The sequence below is a fragment of the Alligator sinensis genome, unplaced genomic scaffold (assembly GCF_000455745.1).
Source record: "Alligator sinensis unplaced genomic scaffold, ASM45574v1 scaffold872_3, whole genome shotgun sequence".
NCBI classification, from domain to species: domain Eukaryota; kingdom Metazoa; phylum Chordata; order Crocodylia; family Alligatoridae; genus Alligator; species Alligator sinensis.
The window spans coordinates 448,707-474,387 of record NW_005842137.1 but is presented as its reverse complement, the minus strand read 5'-3'; the positions used below and the strand labels follow the sequence as shown (position 1 = coordinate 474,387).

Below are 25,681 nucleotides of genomic sequence, written 5' to 3'. Positions count from 1 at the left end.
CAAGCCCGCCCCGCCCCGCTCTACGGGGCAAGCCCCACCCGCGCCCCCGTGCCCGGGGGGTGATGGGAAATGTAGGCTGCTCGCAAAGCATGCTGGGTAGAGAGGTGCTGGGGGGGTTAGGAGTCTGGTCAAGCCTAAGGGAGGGGCAGGGGATTGTGGGAAATGGAGTCTGTTTGCAAAGCATGATGGGTGGAGTGGTGCTGGGAGTCTGGTCAAGCCTGAGGGAGGGGCAGGGGATTATGGGAAATGGAGGCTGCTCGCAAAGCATGCTGGGTGGAGGGGGTGCTGGGAGTTTGGTCAAGCCTGAGGGAGGGGCAGGGGATTATGGGAAATGGAGGCTGATCGCAAAGCATGCTGGGTGGAAGGGGTGCTAGGAGTCTGGTCAAGCCTGAGGGAGGGGTGGGGGATGATGGGAAACGGAGCCTGCTCGCAAAGCATGCTGGGTGTTGGGGTGCTGGGAGTTTGGTCAATCCTGAGGGAGGGGTAGGGGATTATGGGAAATGGAGGCTGATCGCAAAGCATGCTGGGTGGAAGGGGTGCTAGGAGTCTGGTCAAGCCTGAGGGAGGGGTGGGGGATGATGGGAAACAGAGGCTGCTCACAAAGCAGGCTGGGTGCCCCTCAGAGCTACCCCTGGGGTCTTGTCAGGACCCTGCTGAGTGCCCCCTCAGACAGGCTCCATGTAGCCAAGCTCCAGCCCAGGCAGCACCAGGGCTGATGACACACAACAACATCACGGTGATGATGGTATAGCTGCATCACTTCACCACAGTGACAAAGCCGGTTTCTCTTCCCTAGTGGAGAGGACGCAATGACTCGTGTTTCTACCTCACAGGGTCACAGTGAAGCGGAGCTGAAAGGGAGCCCCGGGGGGGACAAGGGGCTGGAGGGAGCTCACCCTGACTTGTGTGCACGCCCGTGCGTGTTTGTCATCTTGAGAATGTTCCAGACATACATTTACATATACCTATTTTTTTTACATATACACATATTTTAAGTCTAATCTTTTGGGGCAGGGAAGTGGCTGAAGGGGAGCTGTCAAACCAGACAAGAGAGCAGCCCCTTTGAAGTCGGGTCGCTAGGGCTCACCCCACCCCGTCCGGTTCTTGCTAGGCCGAGACATGGATGGCGTATTGGTATTAAACTAGTGGTAGGAAACCCCAGGCAAGGTCAGGGCCCCTTGCCCTGGGCTCTGGACGTACAGTAGCAGGTTCCAGTTTGAAGAGAGAAGCCAGCCAAAAGGGCGGAGAAACAAAGACCTAGAAAGGAGAAGTGGTTCAGCCAAGCACGTAGGAGGAAAGGGCACCGGACTAGACAAGCTCTCGGGGTTCATGGAGTCCAGGGCCTGCTTTCTTGTGAAATGAGGTCAAAGAGCAAAGCGCTGAAGCAACCCACTGAGCGACACACGAGGAAAAGGAAATCAACCCAAACTGAGAACAAACCAAAGAAAGGGGTTATGAAAAATGACACGCTTGACCTGAAAGGACACTATTTTGGGTCACGCTATTTTCCACTCAAAGCATTTTGAGCAGTCCTCGTCACTGGATTGGTGTGTGACCTGCCCTGGCACCAACCATCACCAGTGTCGTTACACCATCGTTCCCCTGCAGCACAACATCATGACACTGGGTAGCATCTGTCACCAGGGAATTGTTCCTCCAAACTTCATTATCCTGCTGTAAATTATCGCCGCCTCCCTCCCTTGCAGGTGTGAATGAACATATGATCATATTTTAATTGCCAAAGTAATTAAAACAATTTAATAGTTTAATTACCCAAGAACTGCAGCCTGGCCACGTCTTTATTATGCTAGTTGCTGTACACACATATAATAAAAGATAGTCGCTGACTCCACACAACATTTTGTGAACCCCAGAAATTACTCCAGGAGGGTCCAGTGATATCCTGTAGTGATAGACTTGCTACGGTGGATTGAGACGTGAAAGCATGTCCTGATGAGAGCATTTTACCCCAACAGTGTGTGTCATTACTGGGGAACAGGCCGGGGTTCCTGTCGAGATCCATGTGAAAGGCTCAGTCTTAGCCTTAGAAAGTCCTTTACTAGACTTGTGCTCCTTGCTTTCCTGTTACATTTGGCTAATCCAGAGATGTCAAACACGTGGCCCAGGGGACTCCTGGAAGCACTGGGAATTTGTGGAAGTGCTGGGAATTTGGTGGCAGGGTGAGCAGTGTGATGGCGTTCGTCCATCATGACTCCCTGAACTAACACGGCAGCTCAGGCAGCCACGGGGGTTAATGCCACCGCTGCTTGCCCCACTGATGGACGTGGGTCTAGAACTGGTCCATAAGGAGCTCTGTGGTCCATATCTGTCTGGGAGGTGGGGGAAGAGGGTGGGGAGGGAACCAGTTTGACACCCTGGGTTAATCTAAAAGCTTCTGATACTCACCACCTAAATAGAGCTCTTAGGGAGTCTGTGGAAATAATAGAAGAGCTTGTGACAGGAGGTTAGGGACATTTCAGATAGTCTTAGGGGCTTGGGCTGCTGGAAAAGGTGTAGCCTTAGTAGGACCCAGTGGCAGGCAGGTGTCTGGTAAGAGGTCTAATGCTAGAAGGGTATCTTAGAGGAGAGTTTCCAGACCTAGAAACAGTATCTTGACCCATTTGGCTTAGAAGTACGCGTGACCTAACAGATGGGCCCACGCATAACAGACTGGTGACTGAGGACAGAGCCACTGGAAAAGTCCGTAACACCTGCAACCATCACTCATGTAAGCCTGAGGAAGTCAAATGTGTTGGGATCACTCAGGATGCTTCTAATCTTATACCGTGAAATTATTAATGACAATGCTGAGTTATTTGTTGGGTGCTGACAGCCCTGGAGGTTGTAAGGCTTACGCACCACATCCAGGGATTCTCCGTGCATTCCACATAGATCAGATAGAACAAAGAGGAGCAACACACCCTGTCTGAAGAAGCTTACAAGCTACAACAATCAGAAATAATACTGATAAGTCTTTATGCAGACTCACAGACCACTTCGTCTTGAAACACAGCCCTGCATTTTTAAACGATTTGGCTGTCCCCTGCTTCCTATCTATGTTTACTGTGTTCAGAAGCTTTATGGTTTTGCGTTCAAGCTGTGCCGATTGCATTGTTCATAATAATAATGATGCTTTGCACCTATCAAGCAGTTTCTATTCCAGGAGCCCTTGACATTTTACAAGCCTTATCTTTAAACTAACCTTGGGAGGATTATTCCCATTTCACAGGAAGAGAAACTGAACCAAAGAGAAGGGAAGTGCTCTGTTCAAGGTTACTCAGTGCAGCGATTCATAAATAACAACCCCCCCCCAGCTTCTTATCTCTCACTGTAATCCCTGGAATGAATTCTAGGGATTCTGTGTTCCTTTATAATAAAACCTGAAGGCACTTAGCAGGGAGACGGTTTCTTCCCTAATAGAAGCTGGAGCCTTAACAATACAGGTGCTTCTTGAGCTCTCAGATTGCTACACTGGTTTCCCTTTTGCAGCTTCAGCTCCTCTTCCTCACCTCCAGAGCCTCTCCAACGCTTCTCCCATCTCCTACACATTCCTTTCACTCTTCTTTTGATCATGATCACAAACCTTTCAGTTCTTTCAGGCTCATTCCTGATTCTGGTGGACCCAGAGATCTGCTCTGATGAGTATTTGCCACTCCCGTGGGCATCAATAGGAGCTGAGAAACCTCAACCCCACCCCTTCCAGTCCCCCTGGACACCTTTGCCTCACCACACAAGCTTTGATCAGGTTCCCAGGGACCATTCTCCTCTTTTAAATCTCCTCTGACCACCTCTTGCCATGCCCAAGAGCTATCCCATCTGAATGGCCACATTTCACAAGATGTCCATTGCTCAGATTGACTTAAGTCCTACCTCCACCTGGCCAGGATTTCAGTCCTTGGACAGATATGGCTGTAATGGACCACACATTTCTGTGGCACCACAAGAGTCATTATGGTTGCAGGTCAGAGACACAGCATTGTGACTAGCAAATTATAAGCCTAGGGCATGATCCCAGATTTAATCAAGATCAGGATCTCACCCATAACATTAAAAAAAATAGCATTTGTGTGGGGCACAGCCTCACTGTTATACATTAGCAAGACCCTTGCCAATATATGACACGCACATAAACATACACCCAAGAGCCGACTCTGATCCCATGTGTATACCGACTTCAATTAACTTATTCCTGATTTATTATTGGGATAAAACAGAAAGAAAATCAGGATCGCAATCCCTGTCCCAACGGCTTACAATCCTAGGCCTTGATTTTGCAAATACTTATATGCATGAGTAACACCCTGGCCCCCCCACCTCAGCTAAACATGGTGACTGTTCTCAAACATAGTTACTCATAGCCACAAAGTTCATGGCGTGAGCAAGTGTTGGTAGAAGCAGAACTTTATTCAGGGGATGTTTTTCCACTGCGTGACCCATCTCTACCTTGTAATGTAAACACCTCCTCTCTGGTCACGATAGCTTAGAATTCCTCCCTGGACCTGTGATAAATTACAGGAATTATCCTCATGGTAAAATCTCACCAGGGAAATATTGGATGGATTTTTCATTTTTTTCTTTGCCATCCAAATTACTGGGAGCAAGGGTGGGAGCCGCCACTGTGTGACCGGTTAGTTCTCTGCAGGGGTCCAGGAACTGCAACGTGGGAACCTCTGGCCTGCATAAAGTGAGACTCAGCCAAAAACATGATCAGCGTCAAAAGGGGATGCATGAAAATGACAATGGATGCTTAACATAGCTGAAAGCCCTGGTGTTTCACAACACCTCCTATGATTCTCACTCCCGGTGTTATTCTTAGGCATGGTCTCTGGAGCAGCTGATCACATGTGCCATGACTGCTGACTCCGTCTGCAGTCAGAGCCCTCCTTGTGCTACATCCACAGACAGAAAGGAGGATCATGCTGGAGATCACTGATATGCCAGCACCTTGGGCTGGGTAAGGGAGGAAGTCATTGCTGCATGAGCAATGGGAAACTGGTTGAAAAAAACATTGATTCATAGAGAAGTTGGGGTGGCAGGGACCTCCTGAAGTCATCTAGTCTAGTGGTTCTCAACTTGTTTTTGTACCAGAACCCATTTGTAAACATCGATGGCCAGTCCTGACTCCTGACCTGCTGCCCCTCGCCCCCGGCCCCACACTGTGTGGGGCATGGAGTGGGTGTGTGGGGCAAGGGGGCACCCAAGCAGCCCCTTGCAGGCTGCAACTCTGACACCCTGCAAGGGAAAAGCCACAGTTTCCCAATTTTTTTTTCCTTTAAAGGAGAATCCAGTTTTAAAGTTTGCTGATCCATTTTTAAAGTTTGTTCACAACCCTTTCCTATATTTTGGTGACCCACTTTTGGGTTGAGAAACACTGACTAGTCCAACCCCTTGCCTGAGGCCGGATCAGCCCTATCCAAACTATCTCATACAAATATTTAATCTTAATTCTTTGTAAAACTACAGTCAACCCAGACACAATGAAAGACCTACCAGCCTAACATATGACAAGTAAAACAGGGGAACCACAGCAACCAATGTCCTGCATGTATAAAAGGTTGTTAATATATGCTCAAGGGAGCCCAGGTAGAGGGCCATGCCCCCTGCTACAGAGGAAGGTAAAAATTCCCACAGTCTGTACCAATCTGACCTGGGGGTAAAATTCCTTCCTGACCCCAAAGATGAAGAAAGGAGGCAGCTCCCTGCACTGTGGGGAAGAAAACCAGGTTTGCTGTATGTGTCCTGTGGCCTTTGAGGATCCACTTGGGAAGCTGAAAACCAAATATTAATCACTTGTATCATGGCAGCCGATTGCCCTAAGTCACTGGGAGAAGTAGTGGCTCCAATGCATGCTGATGGCTAAGTTTTTTCTCTTGCTCTGCCTACAATTCTCAGCAATTTAGAGACCGGATGTGGTGTAGCCCGGCACTCTGATGACAGATACCTTCACCATGCAGATCAACAAAGAGGTGGTACGCAGTACAGCTGGTATAAGACGCATGGTTTTGGTCACTACTTCCTTCCCTTTTCTGCACAGACAGCTTGTCTGGGAAACCCCTCAGCATAAGAACTATTCAGGCCCAATGACCATGCTCTCACCTTCTCTTCCTACATATCCTGCCTTGCAAATCTGCCAGTGGAGAAGATTCCTTCTTGGCTACCAACAATGAGCATGTGATTGGGAGCCATGCCTAGCTCAGCTGCCTCTTATTCCAGGTCAGGAAAATCCACTTGCCCCTGGCACACTGCAGCTTCTGGGCTACCTTTGCCCCAGACCACCCAAAACAAATCGTGACCACCCCCTGCCTTTGAACCAAACCCAGTCTCTTCCTGCTTTTGGTGGCCAGATTTCATTTACCAAAATCACCTAAGGCTAGTGATAAAGACAGTGAAACAGAGGTGTTTCTTTACACACCGCCCAAGGATTCCTTCTGCCTGAAAAAGTCAAGGACTCTGCCTGCAAGTCACACATGTCCTACCTAGCTATTTATCTTTACAACGCGCCTAGGAGGTAGGGATGTATTCATATCCCCATTTTAAACATAGAAAATCGAGGCCACGGACATGACGGGCCACCTGTTAGGCATCTCAGTGTGATCTTATTCCACTCAGCTTGGGTCTCAGAAATGCTCTTCAATGCAAAGCACAGGTGGGTTCTCCTCCTACTTGCCGCTTTCTCTGACATTGCCTGATGGCTCAGACAATGGCTGTTACAAAAGCAGGGGTGTTTCATGGACTCCAATAGGGTGGAACAGGACTGCAATTCGATGCCTAATAGATGGAACGGGATCTGACCCTATGACTTGTCCCAGGTCACACAGGAAATCTGGGACCGTCCTGGAATCAAAATCTCCCACATCCCATGGGGACGTTGTACTTGCAGAACCATCCTTCCTTTTATTCCACCCCCTCCATGAGTTGCAGATGGACAACACTTTCCTTCCACTCTCCCACAGATGATTTCCATCTTCAATACAGAACTATTCTCTTCGGGCTTGTAGCTGCACCGCATCCAGTACAAGAAATGCCTTCAGACCCTTGTATCCCACCCAACTAAATGGCTCTGCTCCTCCAGGAGATTTGCAGAGCAGAAGGGGATCTCACACTCACCCTGAATGAGGGTACTAATTTCTTTGGCTTTAGCTGCTTTGGTGGCAAGGCAAAGACTCTGTAGCTGTTGAGCCCATTTTATAGGAGCACCCAGGTGGAATCAAACTGCTGTCACAAACTGCCCTCTGCTGGACGAACACAGAAGTCACCCATACATCGTGGGTCCTTCGCTGCAACCAACCAACAGAGATCATCCTGCAGTGTCAATGGAAAGGGTGTGCGTTTTTGTAGCAACTGCTCTCTCCACAACCCTTGTGATGTCCTGGCTTAGTAACTGTGCAGTGCGAGGCTGTAGGGGTTACAGATTTACTGTTTCTCTGCTTCAGTCCACAGCCCCTGGCTGGTGGGGTCTAGTCCTCCCTGCGATTCTCTGTCTTGTACCTGTGAGCCTTGGTAGAGGAGCAAATCCCCTCACTTAACCATGACTGTCTACAGCCTGCCTGCTTGAGAGGGAAATCTGAGCACAGAAAGGGTTGGCAGCCACTGTCCTAGTCCCATCCTATCAGTGGGATCATTTTGTGCGAAATGCAGGGCAGACAAGGCCTCTCTCCCCTCTTTGGCTGCTGTATGGAAAATAGGATCGTGGTGTTTTAACAGCAGGACCCTCAACAAAGATGAGTCCTGTTGCTAACACAGTGAATCTTTGTATCTGAGGGCAGCTGTGCAGCGCCAGATAGCCGGGCACAAAACTTGCAAAGAAAGTGGCTCTTCTCGTAGGAGGTTTAATTAAGGGTAATAGTCAAGCAATACCATTAAAATAATAGTTTGATGGGAAACTGCCCAGAGAAGCACAAAGTAGGAGCGAGAGGGCAACCTCGTCATAAGTGGTGGAGAGTTAATTAGACCTGACTGGGGGTCACTCCAAACCCAGCATTTTACAGCAGGTGCTTCTATGAGTGCCAACTTTCAACATATTCCTTATTTTAGTCTGGCCTTTTTATTGCATTGGGCACATGGCCTTAAGACAGAAACTGATAGGAATATTTTGAAGCAGAGGTGCTGGGAAAAAGGAACCTGAGGGTGGCATTTTCAAAGCCAAGGTTGCCAGAACACTTGGCTTTTGGGTTTCGTCTTCCTGGGTATAAATGCAGTGATGTGGACAGCCCAAGAGCCCAGCTATTTAAGAAACTTGACAGATCCACCTGCCACTGAATTTGCAGCACAGACAAGTGTGAAGTTTAAAGATCCAGTCCAAGACCTTTCAGAGTCAATGGGAGTCTTTCTATTGCTTTCAATGAGCCTTGGATTGGGCCCTAATTAACCACTGTGTCTGAAATGGGAATGGCTGCACAGTCCTGGAGACTGAGGGCCTATAAATTTAGCCAGATGGCTAAACAACTTACCATGCATGCCCCTCATTACCATCATATCAAAGCAGTCATTCTCTAGGATGTTTTTGTCCTCACACCCTCCTCCCCCAAGAGGCAGGGGAAGCTAGTATCCCAACTGTACATCCAGGGGCTTATCGTCCTGGGAAGCTGTGAGTCCTAATGCTACTACTAGTAAATGGGAATTCTCCTTTGAGCTCAGAGGTAAGGACATGTATTCTGAGTGCAGAGGCTGCATGATAATACCTGGCTTCTATAAAACCCTCTTCATCTTTAGCTCTCCAGGAGGTGAATGCCATTGGCTACAGCATTGCCATTAGAAAATGAGGCCTCAGAAAGATTTAGATTAGAAAATTCAGGCTTGGTGAGTTCCAGATGATCCTATAGGCTAAGTACAAACAGTCAAAAAGCCTGAGGCTGAATCGATTCAATCTTTGCAGGTTAGTTTAAGCTGCGTAGATTAAACTAATAAGCAAGTGAACAGACATTCACTTTTGATTCCAGAAATGCAGCCACGTGCCTGCAGTGGCCCAAGCCAGAAGCCAGGGGGTGCTAGAGCACACCTTCCTGCTTGGCTGGAGCAGACAGCTTGCACCAAGGCTAGCCTGCCCACCCTGGTAAAGCATCCTGGGATGCTGTGGGACTGTGAGTTAACTTGAATGTGGAGGGGATCTGGGACAGCTCAAAAAACTGATTTAATCTAAATCAGTCAAGTCTGATACTCCACCCATCCAGGCTTATCTTAAACCAGTTCCAGCCACTTTGAAAGTGTTTTATGTGCACTGAACTTCTGTTGTGTTCCAGATTTGAACCACTTTCGAATCACTTATACTGGTTTATGTGCAATTCCTGTCCCTAGCCATAGTGACAGGAGAACAAGCAAACCAATGACATCTGGAGAGTGAAATCTGAGCGCTGAGAGGAGATGTGAAGATCACTTCCAAAGCTTTATTTCTGGTTTACAGCTACGTGACTCCAGTGGCTAACAAACACCCTTAGAGAAAGCACATGCTTGTTAAAGAGCCCCCGCCCCTTCTACGAAGGTGTGAAAACATCCAGTGCCCGCACTAATGAGGTCCTTCTGAACAGTTAGGGAAGATAAGGCTTTTGAGTATCTTTTCAAAGAAGCGAAAAAGGGCACAGCTCCATTTTTCAGGGTCCTTTGGCAGGCACCCTTAAGAGAACCATGCACTTTGTAGCTCAGCAAATTGGACAGCAGAAGTTGCCATTAGAAACAAATGGGAAATCCTGACATCAGGGGTGGCCAGAGCAAGGTCCACGGGCCAAACACAGACTGCAGAATCCTATAATAGGATGCACAGCTACCCTCAGCTTTTATTGGGAGGGGGCTGCAGGCTGCTCAGGTCAAGATGGAGCAGAACATGCTGGGAGTTGTACCGTCCAGGGGCTGCACCTATGCAGCACAGAGGCTGGGACCTGCCAATGTCTTCACGAGTCAGGAGTGGCTCTAGGTCTCCTTGCAAGTTGCCTCTGCAGAGAAGGGATGAACAGAGTGGAAGCGTGTCGGCCCTAGATGTGTTACACATCCCTCCTATAGCATCAGTGGTGTCTCTAGTATATGTGTCTATGCACTGCACTTGTCTCCACACACAGATCCCCGTATTGACTGCTCTTCTAGTCTGATTTTACCAGGCCCCGCAGTTCGGCTCCAGGCTGTGCCATGCTGCCGTGGCTATTCGGAGGGTTCTGTGGCCATGGTGTCTGCGTCAGGAGACAGCGAGAGCCTCCTGGCTTCCCCATTGTTCACGGTTTCCTTGCTCTCTTCCGGCACGGGATCGCAGATTTTATCTTCTGGTTTCTGCTTGAGCTTAAGTGACGAGTCCCTCCTGGCGAGGAGCGTGGGCTGGAACCCAGGGAACCCTCCGCTCAGCGTTGAACGCTTCTCTGGGAACAGACACAAACAAAGGATTATTTCCCACAGCAAATGCAGCTTTGGACAAAGGCTGCCCACCCATGAGCCTCTCACCATTGTTATAACAGCGTGATATGGCAGCCGTTCATCCCGAAGCATTTTACAAGCTACAATGTATTGTCACATGTCACCCACTACTGAAATGCAACCACTTCTGGGGTGGAGTATGGCAGCCAGTAAACAGTGAAGAGCAAGCGCTGAAGACAGCAAGGGGGAAAAGAGACAGAAGGTAATCACATCCCTGCTTCTGGGAGGAGGGGCACAGGTTCTTCAAGCACTTACAGCCTTGATTTTATATCTGATCCGGAAGAGGATGGCACTCTCCCACAACGAGTTCAGACTTGATTGCAAAGAACACAGCTAAGAGATTCAATAGTATTTCCACTAACAGTACAGAAGTGTTCTTTGAAGGCCACCAGAGTAATAGCCAGGCCCAACTCTACTGAGCTGGTGGGGTACAGAAGTACTGCAAAGCTGACACGGCTGCATCTCTCAGACTCGGCTATATCTAGTCCCGAGGCCTTGGCTGGCCCAGCTCTCACCTCCTGGCCCAATGGGGTGCATCAGTCGGTTCATTTGCACATTCCAGTGCTTGACATTGGTGCTGGCCTGTCGCAGCTTCCTCTGGGCCACCTGAAACAAAGAGGAGGAGAAGAGTGTCATGACAGGATGCCTGCAGCCAGCCTGCCCAGCCCACAAAGCCCAGCGGTTACCATCCTCACTGCACAAGAACTGGGCCTCGATCTTAAGCTGCCTTGGCAAATGGAGCCTGATCCAAACCATTCAGGTCCTGCTTTGGCAGGTATGCCAGTTTGAGATGGGCCCAGGAACTGGAATCAGCTCTTGGAAACTAGGAATCCCATGCACTGAAGGAGTATGCCATATGTGGACTGTAGCCCCAGATGTATCGTGGGTCCCTAACCCAGCCTTAGTCAGTTTGCTCAGGGCTGCCCTGTCCTGGCCTGCATTCTTGCTGCACTAAATCCCTTTGCACTGTCATCTCTGCTGTCCATCAGGCATTCCCTTGTAATCCCTGCAGGGCAAGACTCTTGCCTTCTTTTACCGCCACTCAGTGCCAGGCACGCAGTTGGCATGGCACAGACACTGAACAGACAGCTGCAATAAATCCACCGCAGTGTGGAAAGGTGGTTGGTGGTTTGCTCTGCCAGCCCTCGAGCCCTGCTCTGTCATCAGCAACTTCTCACTTGCACTTCTCACTTGCGAGGTGAAGGCAAAGGAGCAACTCCCCAAATCCACCACCTCCTCTCTGACTTCCAGGATTCACTAGGAACCTGCTTGCGACAGCTGGGACTGGACTGTCAGCATGTGCTGCCTCCTTGTGATCCATCACAGAGGAGACTGCTGCTGTACCTAATGGAGCACCTTCAGCTCAAATGGTAGAGGCCTGTGCTATGGGGCTGGAAGGAGCAGGTCCAAACCCCTCTGCTGATCCAGGCTGAGACTGTTACTCAGGCAAAGCAAATTCTGGAACTGGAACAGACTCTGCTCCCTCCCAGAGAGCTGAAAGCAGAACCCCCCAGGCAGCATTTGGGACTCTGTCCATTAGAGCAGCTAGGGATCATCAGCCCCTGTGCCCAGCAATGCAGAGTATCTGGCTACTGCTTGATGACCGTAACTCAGCCACATTAGACAGAAGGGAGCTGTGCTTGTAGGATGGCCCCTGCCCTCCAGTTTAACAGGGCTGTAATTTTGTCACCAGCGATGCAGCTATTCTGTGTTTATGCAATGGGAGAACAAACCAGACTGAAGGAGAAGTACATGCTAAGCATAAATCCCTTGGCTTTTTCTAGCGTGGACACACTGATTTCAGCTACAGAAAGCTATCCTGTAGTGGGGGAGGCACTGAGGGCAGGCTGGGTAAATATCTCCCATAAACATTAATGATGCCCAGGGATGTGGAGCTGCCCCGATGCTCACCATGACATCCTGGTCCACCCGCTGCCTGTTCACTCTCACTTCTTCCAGCTGCTTCTGGGCTTCTTCCAAGTATTTATTTTTGTTTTCCATCTCCTGCTTGAGGACCAGCTTTTCCCGCTGGGTCTTGATGATATACTCCTCCTGCTCCTCCTTCAGCTTCATCAGCTCCTTCAGTTTCTCCTCTTCCTCAGACAGCAATCTGCAGAGGAAATGCTCAAGGTGGTCACAGAAGAGCCTGTACCAGTGCTCCAGTGACACCAACACCCAGGAGGGTCAGAGGTAATTCCTGATCTCAGCCAGCAGGAGCCAATGGTGGGACTGGCATGTGGACGCTAGTTGGAAAGGGTTGGTGCTGTAAGGAAGCATGTGTAGGAGCACTAGCTATGTGAGAGAAACTCACAGGTGCTCCCGTCTCTGGCAGAGTGGAGAGGAGTGAAGGGGGCATTTGCTGGTGTTGTGCCTGCAAACCTGTGACCTTGGGAGCAGGAGCTCGGGAAGCAGGAACTTCTACTCTCTGGCCTAAAGGATGCAGCTCAGTTGGCCAAGGCAGGAACAGGCTTATCAACCTCCGTCTGTAGCCCAGGCACCAGCAGAAGGGGAGGCAGCACCACAGGGTGTGGGCATGGTCTATACCTGCTGTGGGCAAGATCACAGCTACCCAGGCCCAACCTGCCCCAGGAGGCGGCACTGCAGGAAGGGAGGCAATAGCACAAGCTATGAGGCCTGCTCCCAACTCCTCTGGGCTGTAAAGAGCAGGCATGGAGGGGGAGGGGGGGCGCCGCTGGCAGCGTGGGTATGAAGGTGAGTCTCTCCAGCCGCACCTGGCCTGGGCGTATCTCACAGATTCCTCGTCCTGGCGTGCTTTCACCTCCTGCTGCAGCGCCTCCTGCAGCCGCTTCTGCATCTCCTCCAGCTCCACGATCCGCTTGCGCTGACGCTCAGCCTCGGCCTCCTTCAGGACCATCTCAGCCTGCATGGAGGCCCGAGCCTGCAGAGCCAGGGAGAGGGCAGTGGTCAGTATGGGGTGCATGTGGCCAGTGGCTGAGATTGCCACTTCTTTTTTTTTTTAAAGAAATTTTTCATGTTCCAAGCCAACTCAGCCAAATCAAGTCCAAATCCATGAGTTAGTCCAGAACCATAAGTGGCCCTACAACCAGCAAATATCCTCCACCCCTGCCAGGGGCTTCAGATATTTCCAAAGTCTTTTGGCAGGCATCCTACATGCAGGCCCAAGCCCAGAGCCTTGGGCTTTGGATGCCCCCAAGTTTTGCCTGCCCTCAGCCATCTGGCCACCTTGATTTCCCAGCTCTTCCAGACACTGCCTGGCTGGGAAATCTCTTCCCCCTCCAGGACCCTTGAATGCAAAGAGCCATGGTCAGGAGACAGGGCACCACTGCCATCTCTTTCTTTTTGGTGGGGAAAACAGAGCGGGGAAGTTTACCCTGGGATCTCTGACCTGCTGGAGAATCTGAGGAGGCAGGCAAGGGGAGAGCCTCAATGCAGGACTGCAAGAAAGGGTTCCCCAAATGCAGGGACAGCCCCAGCAGCAGGAAGGGCTTGTGCTGGAAACTGAGGGACTTGTACAGACTGCCCTGGAGCTTGCTAGTGAACAGGCCCAGGAGGAATCTTGTCCCCATGAGCTGCCACATAAGTGACAGCGGGGGAAGCCTCCCCAACAAAGGCACCACCTTCCCCTGCTGGCCAACCTGCTCGGCCTCCTGCAGCTGGATCTCCAAGGTCCTCTGCATCTCCTCGTGCTGCAGCCTGCGCCGCTGCTCCTCTTCCTGCAGCAGCAGCTCCGCTTGCCTCTGCGCCTCCTTCAGCAGCTCCAGCTCCTGCAGCTTCCTCTCCTTCTCCTCCTGCAGCTGCTTGAGGCGCTGCATCTCTTCCTCCTTGGCGGCCTTCCGCTTCTCCCGTTGTTCCCGCTGCTCCCGACGCTTCTGCTTCAGGTCCTTGTGCAGGGACTTCTTACCCTCGGCTTGCAGCCGGATCGCCGTCTGGATGGCTGCAAGGCAAGGAGGGCAGCTCGCCATGGATCCAGGGACTGCAGTGTCCAAGCAGCCACCTGGCCAGAGCATGGCCTAGGCAAATGAGATTGGAGGCCTGGGGGACAGGGCTCCCAGTGCTGTGCTCTGCCGTTGGACACCACTTGATGCACTTGCATGTAAAATGCAGTCAATGGTGTTACCTGTCCATACCACTGACTCGGGGCCTGGACACACAAGATATTAAGTCCTGGGGTAACGGTGGATGCACGACAGCTATTCTGCTATAACTTAGATGGGCATAGTTTCACCTCTGATTTTTCCTGGGATAACTAACTACGCTGGGTTCTTGTACATTATACCAGTGCAAAGCTATACGTCATGGGCCGTTCCTTTTTACACTGCTATACAGGCAAGGTACATGGGTGCAGATCCCTCAAGTGTCCAGGCCTCATTGAGTGACTTCAAAGCAAAGCCTGCTGAAACCCACTGACTTCAAGGGGAACGAGAGCACAAGCAGTTGCCTGCACTGAAGCCCATGGGCATCATCAGCTTCTTGAAGAAGGATGTGGACTCTCTGTGCTATGGGCATGGCCCACCCTCCCCAGGGGCTGGGGATGTGGTGAAAGAGCAGGGCACTAACAGCTCTGGACTGCAGCCTCTGCTATTTCCAGGGCTTTCCTCTCCAGGGGAAGAGGAAGCCAGGAGGGAGCTGGGAAAGGGTGAGGGGGCAGAGCAGGTACTGTGGTACATACCCAGTGTCCACTCCTGCCGCTGCCTGGTGTCCGAGGCACTCATTTCATACGTCCGGGAAGAGGTTTTCACACAGAACATGCACCGCTTCCCATCCCGGTCAGGCAGGACCTGCAGAGAGAGGTTAGGGAGGGAGGGGAGTATCATGGCACCCCTGCCCACAGCCCAGGGCAGCCACCACCCAACCCCGCCAGGTCTCCCAACTTCCTACCCGACAACTCCCCATTCACCGCTTCCCCATATCCCCTGCCTCTTCTGCCCCTTGGTCCTGGATGCAGAGGCAGGAGGGTCAAAAGAGGGAAACGTTCATTCCTCTCCGCTTGAGTCTCTAGATCAGTGAAAATGGGGGGAGAAGGGAGCACTCCCAGGCCCTCTGTTAACCCCTTCTTTGCTGAAGGAAAGCCATTGTGGCAGCAAACTTGTAAATGTCAGAGTCTTGCCAAATTAGCATTACTGGGATAAGTGCCAGCTGTAGAAATGCCCCTTCCTTACTTTGCCCCATGCACGCACAGGGTGGGAGACAGCACAGCTGCACTTGGCTGGCTAGCATCTGTGCTGCTGTCTCACAAACCAGGCTTGTCAGACACAACGACTCCCCAAGTCCAGTCCTGAATGTCACGACACCCCATGACAGCAGCAAGGAAACGTGGGCTGGAGTGAGCCCTAGTGAAAAGGGGCTGTATTGAGAGCTTGAGCACCAAGTCTTTGCTCTCTCTGTGCCCAAGATGCCTCCTGTCTGGTCTGGCCCAGTCTCTAGAGGCCATTTGTTCCTTGGTCTCTCCACAGACAATCGGTTAGGGCCAGTTGTAGCAGTGATTGAGGGGTGGCCTGGCAGGACCTGGACTGAGATATAGCAAACTCAAATCAAGTAGAAAAACCATCACCTATTGCCCTCCTTGCCTTAGCCTGTAAACAATCTACTGGTTCTGGTTCTTCTACATCACTCATCACGGTGGGATCCAGCCTCAGGGGAACTACTGGCAGAAACAGTCTGATGCATTCCCAATGCTTTTCCAAGGCTATTACCCAGTACCTGCTATCACTTGTAACAGCAGCACGTGGCTCCATCTCTCTTACACACACACACACACACTTAGGTATTAGCGATTACCCCCATGAGACAGATGAGCCCAGTCACCCCACAAGCCCCCTCCACCAGAGCCTGGGTGCTTACCTCCACGCAGCAATGCTTGTCAAGGGCGATGCTCCCCTTCTTCTCCTTCCGCTCCTCACTCATGTAGTAAGAAAGGCTGCTTGGCTTCAGTGTGAACCACCGCTCGGACCAGTTCCTCCTCAGCTGGCCCTTCTTCCAGAGGTAACCCTGTAGCCAGAGACAGGCAGGGACTCACAGTCCAGGGGCTGCACCAAGCCTTGCCCCCATCCTGTGAGTTTAATGGAGGGGACTGTAACTGGTTCCTGCCACGGTTATTTCAGATATCACACTTCAGCCTGAGTCCAGCTACCAGGTGATTTGTCCTCAGGGCCATCTAGGTGCATCTGCACCCATTAATCTTCCTAGCAGAGGGCCCAGGGGTGCACGCTGGATAAATCTCAGCCACTGTCCCTTGGGGCATCAGGAGGATGTACACACATGGCCCAGTGTCAGCAGCCAAGAAGCTGTGTGTCCTGGTATGCTAGAACTGCACAGGGAGCTGGGAGGACCAGTAATACCAGTTACATGGGCTCTAGGTCCTGGCCACACAGAGTAAAACACAGCAGTGTGCTGACCTGAGTCTAGGAATACAGCCTTGACCTCCAGCACGGGTAGCTCCCACATTACCCACCGTGTGCTGCCTGTGGTGGTAACGGCCAGACCATGTTTAGAGCCAGCAGCTGGCTGCAAACTGTGTTCCAAGTGTGAACAGGCTTTTCTCTCCCAAAAAACCCAATGCCTTCCTCTGCTTCCAAGCAGCCACATGCAAACTCAGGCTTTACAGAGACACTTGGCTACATGTCTAAGACCTTCCAGGATCTCAGACTGTGGGGAAGACAAGAGCTGCTTCCACCCTACAGGTGGGTGAATCAAGGCAGACTGATGTGGCCCAGGTTAGGAAGCGAATGTGGCATGAAGACCACCCCAGAGCCCCCTATTTCCCCATTCCTTGCTTGAAGCCACCAGCTTGACTGATGCCTGATCGGATACGCTGGGTGCTGTGTTCCCATATAGCAGTGAAAAGACCTGGGGCTGGCACCCTTGCCAGACTCATCCCTGGGGTGTCTCCTGGGGAACTGGCTTTCCAGGAAGGAGTGGGACAGGGTCCAAAGCCCTCCAGGGAGGCTCTCTGGGCTATTCTTAGGTGACTGTGTCTTTCCTGCTTTGAATTGCTCTTTGTTCTCAGCTGGGTGGGATCACAGTGGGGTTTCTCAGTGCATCACAGCCTCTGCCCTTGCCCATATGGGGGTGAGAAGAGCAGCAGAGAGAGGGAAGGGCCTTTCTAGGCAAGAGCTCAGTTTTCCTCTAGATGGACACTATATGGACCCATGGCCCAGGTTAGAGTGAGGAGTATTCGCAGCCCGTTTCCATAGGGGTGGGATCCCAAGCCAAGCTCCTCTCCTGTCCCCCAGAGCGTGAGGAGCTCCTTGCCTGCTTGAGCACGTCCTCAATGACCTCCTGATACACCTCTTCGATGGCCATGCTCACAGCCTCCTGCTCGATCCCCCGCAGGAAACGCCCTGAGTTCACCAGGTCCAGGAACTGCCAGACCGTCAGGCCACCCTGCTGCTGGGGCTCCTGGGAGAGGTAGTCGTCCAGCTCACAGCTGTTCAGCTCCACGTTCATGGCAGTGCAGATCTTCTTCAGCAGATACTCCACCTGCAGTCAGGAGAAGTCAGATGCCAGGGGGAGGGCAAAGCAGGAGCCATTTCCATTTGCTGAGCCCCCAGACCCACCTCTGTTTCCACCCCAGGAACTTCTAGAAAGCAGGAAGCACCCCCATTTCTAGTCATTTCCAACCCAGGGCTCTCAGAAACCATGAGAATTTGCTTTCTATCCAAGGTACTAAGAAATCCCCATTTTCTACCCAGGAACCTCCAGAGATCATGAGGCACCCCCATTTCTACACAAAGATGCAGGATCATTCCCATTTCCACCACAGGACCTCCATTTCCATCTCAGGCAGACCTCATTTCCACCCAAAGGAAACCCAAGAATCCTCCCTTTTACTCCAGAATTCCCCAAAACCACTAGTGGCTCTCCTCAAAACTCAAAGCAACCAATGCCAGGACAGTGGTTTCAAAACTGCTGACTACATCTCTTCACTATATCTCTGCTGCATTCAGCTTTTCTCCGCAGGCCAGCACGACACGAGGACCACTGCAACTTCTGTTTACAGATGCTGCGCATGCGGGTAACCCGGTGCACGCACAGGCCTGCATCCCTTCAGACATCAAGCATCCCTTAAGTACATTAAATTCTCCCTCCTAGGACTCCATCATGTTGCCTTCATGTCAGCAGCCCATCCAGAGGCCTGGAGAAGCTTGCACGCAGCTGCATGCGGACTCAGGAAGTCAGCGCAGCATTTTTTTTTTTGTTTTCTTTTGTTTTAACACTCGGTTCAGATTTGGGAAATTTTCTTTAGAACTGCAAGGGCAAGCAACTTAAAAAATATAAATAAATCAAAAAGCGTAGATTCTGCAAAAATTGGATCTGTCCGGAAGGGGGTGGGGAGAGAGTGAAGGGGCTGGATAGATCCCTCCGATGTGCCAGACCTGGTCCGTGTCTTTCAATAAAAAAAGAAATCAGCTTCAAACCCAGCTTCGGGAGCTGGGTGGAGTTTATTTGACTGAGTGTTTCTCAGCCACCTCTCACTACCCAGCGGCTGAGCTGGAGCCCGCAGGGGAAGGCAGAGCTCCATGCCCAGATAACGTTGCTGAAGTCAGTGTGGTTTAACTGTAGGGTAACTAAAGGCAGGACAGCAGGCCGAGTTCCCCTGGTGGGCTGCGCTTTCTGTCCCCTCCACCAGCTTGATGTGAAAGTGGCCAAGGGGCACTGGGGGGGAAAGCACCCCACCCCCAGTCTGAGGCACTTAAGCAGTGTGTCAAGGCAGGAAATCTCTCTCTTGGGGAACAGGAAGTGCGGTTGCTGTCAATGCAGACGTTGCTCCGGTTTGTGCTGATCTAAAGGAGAGATGGAGCAAGAGCAGCAGCCGCACGGTGGGAGCAGATGACAGCTGCCAGCCTGACCACGATTAGCCTCACCAGTCCAGAGCCAGACGAGCATGGGCAAGGGCAGGAGTGGGCTTGGTCGGCCCTGCGGTGCTGGCAAGGCTGCTGTTAGCTTTAAGGCAAGCATCATGCCCCCCCGCACCTCCCACCTCCACTTCTGCTCCCCCGCTTCCTCCCTCCACCAAGGCCTGTGGATTAGAGAATCACCTGATGGAGACTCTAGACCTGCAGCAAGTCACCATAAAAACCTCACTTTCTTCCCACATGCCTTGTGGAATTTAGAGATTACTTTTGGCCGAACAACTGCGATTCGCCTCCTTTAACTCTCTGGATGCCGTGGGCGTCTTTCATGCACACGTTTATCAGCCTGTGTCAGAGCACTCCCTCTCTGACTTCAGCGGGGGCCGGTGGAGCTCCATCACAGCTCTTGCCATTACTAAGGTGCAGCTAAACTGACCGATCACCCCAAACGTTCTGGAAGAGCCTCATATTTGGGGTTTGTCCCCCCAAGACATCCCAGAGATAGGACTTTTGCTCCCCACAAATTGACCCCAGAGGAGTCAGGCAAGGTCCTGCTGAGAAGATGCTGCCTGGCACAGTGCTCAGGCAGGCAGACGGCTTCCCAGGCCCCCAGAGAGGCAGAATCAGAGGGCAGAGAGGACCTCGAGGGGCACATAGCCCCCACCCCACAGAGAAGGGACACATTTTCCAGGTGGCCACATTTGACATGCACGCTTCCCAAGAGAGCTACAAATTTGCCTTAAAGGCAACCGACAGCTCAAGCTGCAGCCTCCTTGCAAAGCTGCACTCATTAGCCTCGGCGCCGAGTGCTGTCCAACTTCCAGCTCAGCACTGTGCGAATGTGGCACTGCACCTGCAGCACCACGCTGCAGCGGCTACATGACTTCTGCTCCAGGAAGTCCATGGTGCCTCTGGGACTGTGTCTTGGATTTTGCTCCCCAAAGGCTTGGTGCAGCCCCTGGGGACCCTCTGTCCTAGCACGCAGGGAGTCAGCTGGTTCAGAGGATGCAAGAGGGGTTTTTTTGTGAAGTAGCAGCCCCCACTGGGTATGCACTATGGACGTGAAGCAGCTGGTGCTCGGGCATTGGGAGCTCATTGGGTTCCTGCGGCTTTCAGTGCATTTGCAAGGGGCCTGCTCCTCCACAATCTCTCTGGAAAGTGTGGATGTGCCTGTGAAACGTGTGCGCACAGCCAGGCAGCCTCTGGCCTTGGCTGGGTAGGTCTCGGTGGCAAGAGCTCAGAGAGGACATGAGCCAGGCATGGTCATAGGCTTCAGGCCTCTTTGTTGTTGACCGACACCTTTGGCTGCTCACACATTTCAGGGACACAGCATGGGTGAGATCGGGGTGCAGCTGAGGCAGGTGCAATGCGAGCTTCCACACCGGCCCCCACCCAGCCTCACATCTTGGCAACAGCTGTGCCCACACCGTACAATCGAGCTGGAGTCAAGAACAAGCGTGAGACATGGCTGTCCTTGGCCCTTTGCCAGCACAGCATGATTGAATGTGCTTTACCAAGGGAGCTGAGCCCCCATTGATGGGAAAAAGCCACACTGGATAGCTTATGAATCCCAGCCTCTCGCACTTCCCCAGCTGTCAGGACACCTTCAAGAACCATCACCTGGCTCACGGCATTTGGCTTTCCCTTGTAGAAGCCGAGCTGCCTCCCCTGGGGACTGGCTCCTCTCCTGCCTCTGCCTCAGCTACTCCCCCTTCCTGTCTGAAAACACAGCACTGCCCCACTTCTACTGCCTGCGATAGCATGGCTTGTGGTTAGCCAGCTTTCAGATCCTAAGCCGAGGGCAACTATGTAGAGAATGCCACACACCACTGTCCTCTACAGCTTCACACCACCTCCTTCCAGCTGTCCCCATCTCTCTCACAACTTCGTATCATCGCTGTCCTGATGGTCCAGCCACGGGCCAAGCAGTCCAGGTGACCCAACCCTGCTCTCTCTCTCTAGACCCTAGAAGGAAATCGCATCCCCATGGCTCGTTCAGCCTTGACCTCTGCTAGGGCTGTGCAAAGTACCGCTTACAGCAGGGAGGAAGGGGGTTGAGAGGTAGGCCTATGCCTCTACTGATGTGGCTCTGAGACCCGACACACTCATTTCATGTAGGCCAGCAAATTGCTGGCAGATGATAGCAGGTTGCTGACCTAGACCTGAATTAACCTCGTGGCTCCCTCCTGTAACCGCCCATGTCTTCATCCCTTGCTGTATGCTGTGAGTCGGAAAGAGATGCTGCTTACTACCTGGCGGTCCAATAGCAGACCTGGCATAATCAGGGTCCCTATCCATGATAGCAAAGCTGGGACCCTTCTTGGGGGCGAAATGGAGAAGACAAGGAACTCCTACCTCATCCGGGACCATGACCAGAGGGTATTTGTCTTCAGAGAGGAAATTAAAGAGACACCAGAGCTTGAAGGCATCTTGATGGGACACAACGCTGTTCCCATTTCGGTCTGGCTTGTAATTCTTCTTCGCCGTCAAAGTCCAGCAGAGTTCATCGAAATTCTCCTTGACAAAAGCACCTTCCTCCACCTGCAAACAAGCCCCGTGAACCAGTGATGGCAGTGCCGCCACACTACAGAGTCCCAAGGATGATACCACAGTACTCGTCAGCTGGAGGGGAGGGCACTTAGGTCTCCTAGTGCCTCTGTGAAAAGGAGGAGTATCATCCCTGCTTCACATGGGGGGAAATGGAAGCACGGGGAGGGGAAAGCACTGGTCCAAATTCATACAGTGTGTCACTGGCACAACTGGGAATACAACCCAGCAGGAGTCCTGGCTCCTTGTCCACTGCATTCATCACCAAAACACATCCTCTCTTCACTTTCAGTTTAAACCCAGAGCACAGGGCAGGAGGGAGAGTGCTTCCAGCACTGCAGTATCTCAGCCTCGCATCAGAACATCTGCCTTGGAAACCAGCCAAACGCACTTCAGTTCCCTGCTGAGTCCCGAGACTGAGCGACTGCTGCAAAATACCCAAAGGCAGCACAAAATATATAATCAAGTTCTAATATATAATAAAATATAGAATATATATTTTATTATATAGTATAATAAAATATATATAATAAAGACCTCCAAGGAAGGAATTCTACCTGATCTACACATCAAAGAGCTACTCAGCACAGCTCACAGAGACACTCTCATGGACCCAGAGGGAGTCAGCCTTCCATCTTCAGCTCCCTCTGTGCAAAAATGAAGTTTGTTTCCTACTTATGGGGACGTTTTACCATCTTGTACCATCTATACTTTTCCCACAGCCCAATGAAGGGACTTTGATCCTGAAAGCTTGCATAAAAGGACAATTTTCTTGCAATTTCCCAGTTGGTCTAATAAAAGGTATCATTTTGGAACCAAGAGTTCTAGTTTTTTGTATAATAAAGATCAGCATTTGTGGAGGGGGGGCCTCCCATCTGGGTCTCAGGGCCTGGTATGAAGCTGGGTGGGGATAATCATCTCTATTTTACAGGAGGAGGGAAACTGAGGCAGAGAAAGCACCCAAGGTCCTTCAGCAGGTCAGCAGAAACACCAGAAATACTACTCTCTGGCCCTTTTATCACAGGACTTTGAAAGTTAGGGCTCCTTTAAAGCCAGTCAGTTTATTTTGTCACTGATTATTTTGGAAGTGTGACACACATGACTGTGACTTTAGGGCTCGGTCATCTCTCACAGCTCTGCAGTTCCTTTTGCTTCAGAAGGGCCCGACAATATTTGCAAACTGTGTACAGTCAGCCCCAGTGAAATGCGGCCACCTCTGGAGTGAAGCGCTGTGTACACATGACGCAGCACTCTGCCGAAGGGCAAAGGAGAGGGAAATTTCTGGGCCACAGGAAAAAAAAAAAGAAATTTAGTCTATTCAAAATTCCCCCCTTGGGACTTTAGTGGTCATGAAGAAACCACCTGGGGTTTTTAAAGGTCTCTTTTGAAAGATCCACCCACAGGATGTTCCAGGGACCTCAGTTAATCGCTTATCAAACACTTGGTCCAGGAGGGATAGCAGGATTTGAACCTGTGACCCCACAGATTCTGCACTGGGATGTCTCTTTGTCTGGGCTAATGGTCCCAGGGTAGATCCTTGACTACAATGCTGAGTGGTGGCATCTTCAACTGCTAAGCCGTGCTGTGCACGAACACCTCTGACACACAGGGACCCATATTGTACAAGCGAGCCCATGATTGGGGCACCTAAGAACGGCCCAAGCAACAAGACAGTGCTGAAAGGGAAGCACATCCCATCTCTAACAAGCAAGGCACACCCTGTGCCACAGCACCATACAAAGAGACAGAGGCCAAGACACTAAACCCACAGGGCCAGATCCTGATGCCTCTCTGCAAGGAGTAACCTACACCCCTAGGCTGGTGGAGTAAAGTGCTGTTCAATCCAGATCATCGCAGCCTGTCCTTTAGACACTTAGCTGGGGCCCTTCTTCTTTAAAGAGCACGGTGGAAGAAAGCTGTTAACAATTTTTCCTCTCCCCACATGCCCAAAGGAAGCAGCTCGTAAAGCATCAAGCTGCAGCGCTGCAGCTTAAGAAACAAAGATGTCTTTGAGCTGCAGGAAAAAGAAAAATCAAAACACACAACCTTTGGCCCCTGGCACCAGGTTCTACTTTCATCCTCCCCTTTCTGCTAAATCAGAAACAAGGTAACAACAACAAAAATCCCACTAAAGGAAAAGGGGCTGGAATTTCCTGCCAGGTTTTCCACCCTGGGCAATTTTTACCTCCGGGTATCATCACCCTTTCGGAAATACTGACACAGCGGCCTCACCACGCAGAGGCCTGTCTGAGTGGAAGGGATGACTTTGTTTGCAAAAACTTGTCACAAGGCTAAAAGCATTCAGCCTTTCTCTAGCATTTTCATTCTTCCAACTTCCCCTGCCCTGGCTGTAAAACATGCATTTTTCCCTACCACCCCGGCAGGTGTGTGTGTTATGTCCTCACCTGTGTCTAACCGGAAGGGGACAGGAGTCTGGTTCAGCCCCAGCTCTTTAGCTCTGGTTTGTGGGTCTGGAAGCCCCCGGTTCAAGCCCAGATGGTGACCATCAGACCTACAGACCCCTTAATCCCAGTCAAACGGTTTCCTTCCCAATGGGAAAATGCATCTTAATCTACCAACAAGGGGTGCTCCTGAGAGGTGACTAGCTGCCTAATGGAGAGGAAAGGAATTGAATTTCATCCTAGTCGAGCAGCAGCTGGGAACCAGTGAGAGCAAAGGTACTCACCTTGTCCAGGATGTATTTGTTGAGGTACGGCATGTAGCCCTGGCTCGAGACCGGCCCGTCGTCGTCATCCCGGAAATGCTCCTCCAGTGCCACCGGGTCGTGTGGGATGTGAAGTACCGTGTACAGGTTGTGACTGAGCACCTGGCACAGAAAGAAGAACTTGCTCTGCATGGCTTCTGGGCACCGCTCTCTGAGATAAAGAAAGGTGCCCCGCACTGACACAGGGGGACCTGCCTGCCTGTTTTCGTGTGTCCTGGGCTGGGGTGCTGCGGTGTCTCGGCCCCTATCCTGCATTCGTGTCCAAACAACCCTCCAGAAGTCAGGGAGGTGCTACCACGGGTGCAACAAGGGATTCCTGGAAAGCTGCATCCCAATGAAAGGGATATGCTTCAAAGAGGAGGCAGCTGTGGGGCCCATGGCCATTGATTTCCCCATGTAAAGCAGAATACTTTCTACCCCCTGTAGCCAAGGAAGAGACACAAAACCTCAGGGTAAGAAACAAGCTGATACTGAGCTGCTCTTGGCTGGAGCAATTTAGACCTGGTCCCTAAAGACGCTACTCATGTTGGGCAAGTGTCATTCGAAATGCGGGTCCAAGGATCGCATCAAATTCGAGATGTGCTTTCCAGGGTTTCTAGGATGCTACGTCAGTGGGATGGAGGGGGCATGGAAGGAGTGCCAGTGCACGCAGCTTTGTGGATAAAATGTGAGACAGCCTCAAAAGACAGTCCAGGGACAGTCACTCAGAAATAAAATGTGCTTTGGCTCCATTGGCAGCCACAGGACATTTGTTTTCCATGAAGCAAGTGTACCAGCAAAAGCAATGCACTGGAGAGTAACAGTCACAGGATGAGTTTCACGCTGGCAGCCAGGAACATCTGCCTCTCTTTCCAGATTCTGCATAAACAGAAGCATTTTCCTCAATTAGCCAGGCGCTGGGCACCACTGGGCTGTGTTTAGCCGAGTGGGAATTGGAGTGCCAGGGCAAAGTGGCAGGGGATGAGTGCCCTGTACTTCTAACCAGACGCAAAGCTTAACACAAAATTGAGTGCAAACTCTGCTCAGCCTCTGGCTCCTCAGCCCATGCACTGACTGCAGTCTCCTCTCCCCTCCTTAGAGGCAGGTTTGCAAATGCTCCCAAAGGGGTTAGGAGGGGTCTTGGCAAATAATAGCATCCCGCAGACAGCACAGAGGGGCAACCGTGACAGCAGGCTGTGCC

The 25,681-nt window shown here is 51.4% G+C and overlaps 1 protein-coding gene across 3 annotated transcripts in view; it reads right to left on the bottom strand.

Annotated features, from left to right (window-relative positions):
- Positions 1 to 9,353: 9,353 nt before the first annotated feature.
- Positions 9,354 to 25,681, bottom strand: part of DEF6 (DEF6, guanine nucleotide exchange factor) — a 31,025-nt gene continuing 14,697 nt past the window's right edge. For 2 of the 3 annotated variants that reach the window (XM_006025225.2, XM_025206074.1), the window contains exons 2-11: positions 24,463 to 24,603; positions 21,585 to 21,770; positions 17,629 to 17,856; positions 16,219 to 16,365; positions 15,047 to 15,155; positions 14,013 to 14,311; positions 13,128 to 13,294; positions 12,307 to 12,505; positions 10,911 to 11,001; positions 9,354 to 10,340 (exon numbers count right to left, since the gene is read on the bottom strand). In XM_006025225.2, the coding sequence (XP_006025287.1) occupies positions 10,129 to 10,340; positions 10,911 to 11,001; positions 12,307 to 12,505; positions 13,128 to 13,294; positions 14,013 to 14,311; positions 15,047 to 15,155; positions 16,219 to 16,365; positions 17,629 to 17,856; positions 21,585 to 21,770; positions 24,463 to 24,603 (1,779 nt within the window). In that variant the 3' untranslated portion in view covers positions 9,354 to 10,128. The remainder of the gene's footprint in view (positions 10,341 to 10,910; positions 11,002 to 12,306; positions 12,506 to 13,127; positions 13,295 to 14,012; positions 14,312 to 15,046; positions 15,156 to 16,218; positions 16,366 to 17,628; positions 17,857 to 21,584; positions 21,771 to 24,462; positions 24,604 to 25,681) is intronic. The other variant, XM_025206075.1, reaches the window with a different exon arrangement.